The sequence below is a fragment of the Kockovaella imperatae genome, assembly GCF_002102565.1.
Source record: "Kockovaella imperatae strain NRRL Y-17943 chromosome Unknown BD324scaffold_38, whole genome shotgun sequence".
NCBI classification, from domain to species: domain Eukaryota; kingdom Fungi; phylum Basidiomycota; class Tremellomycetes; order Tremellales; family Cuniculitremaceae; genus Kockovaella; species Kockovaella imperatae.
Window position 1 is genome coordinate 1 of NW_019028978.1, and position 1,313 is coordinate 1,313.

The following is a 1,313-nucleotide window of genomic DNA, read 5'->3' on the forward strand; positions in this document are numbered from 1 at the left end:
TTAGCGATGATTCCGATGAGCCTCCGTGGTCATACCTTTTGCATCGCTGACTACCGCCGCCAGATATCGCATCTTGAGCTTCATCTCCTCTGTCCACAATCCCATTCGCAGGAGGGTCAAACCTCGACCGTTCTCGTTGGTATCATCACTTGAAGGGCCAGTGCTCGCCTCCTGGAGATTGAGATTCATTTGTGTCTCCAGCACAGCGAGCAATCGGTGATAATCTGAAAGCTCATGGTGTAAGAAATGACACAGGCTCTACACAAAGTCAGTGTGAAAACGCAGTGTTTCTGCCTCCTTCGACATACCTGCTCTATCATGCCTCTTGACGAGCCCCCTGTCTGCTTTACCGCCAGATAATTCGTGATTTGTCGGTAGAGCATCCCCATCTCAGCAATTTGCATGAGGAGCAGCCTGGTGGGTTTGGAGATATTCCCGTTCTGAAGACGACAACATCAGGTCTCTACAGCGGACCGACCGCTCTTTGAGCACTCACGGCAGCCTCATCTACGTTGATGTCGATCCCGACTACTTCACCGTCTTCGCTCTTGGTCCCTGCTTCACCATCTTTGCCCAGTGCGAAAGCGGCCCCTTCTGCTGCCTTGGCTTTGGCAGACTTGTAAGGATTCTGTTCCTCCGGCGGCCGGACTGCGAACCGGATGAATTGTCCATCAATACCTTGCAAGAGGTAAAGAATGTCACGGAGTAGCAATTGCTCAGAGAATGCTGGACGGGCTCGGAAGGATCAGAAAAAAATGCGTCAAGGTTCGCTTACCTTGAGACGCTCGCCACGAATTGAGGATATCCGCCTTGCTTTTGCCTTTACCTTTGCGATCATCGCCATTCAATCCCGCTTGACCACTCGTCAGTTGGCTGATTCCCGCCGCTGTCGAAGTTTGGGCGATATTTTCAGAGACTGGGATATCTGCGAGTGCCGTCCGAGAATTCCCGGCTGACTGTGCCCAAGGGAATGAGCCGGGCTGCCCAGACGAGGTTTGCTTGGGCTCCAGAGATGATAGCGCCAAGAGGAATTGCACATGAGGCAGTGGGCTCTGCAATGCCTTCTGCAGTCAATCAGCCCAGTTCCGCTGCTAGTTGACTCACTCCATGTTGGAGTTTGGTCCAGATGCCTCCGAATCGGAGAGCTCGTTCCGGTCCCGTGTCCCGACTTGATCCCATCGGGTCCTTAGACTCCAGGACTCTCCGTCTGGCCTGCTCAACCAGGAGAGGATCGACAAAACTTTGAGCATCGGACCTGTGCCGGAAGTCAGAAGAATTCCTTCTTGCTACTCACGAGTTTAGAGCCTCCCGCA

At 53.2% G+C, this 1,313-nt stretch overlaps 1 protein-coding gene across 1 annotated transcript; it reads right to left on the reverse strand.

Annotated features, from left to right (window-relative positions):
- Nucleotides 1-35: 35 nt before the first annotated feature.
- Nucleotides 36-1,179, reverse strand: BD324DRAFT_654315 (hypothetical protein; the record flags this gene model as incomplete). Its single annotated transcript, XM_022018789.1, has 5 exons — nt 36-258; nt 309-440; nt 497-726; nt 776-1,064; nt 1,105-1,179. Coding segments are annotated over 5 exons (949 nt in total), but the record flags the coding sequence as incomplete, so codon positions are not given.
- Between the last annotated feature and the right edge of the window lie 134 nt (nt 1,180-1,313).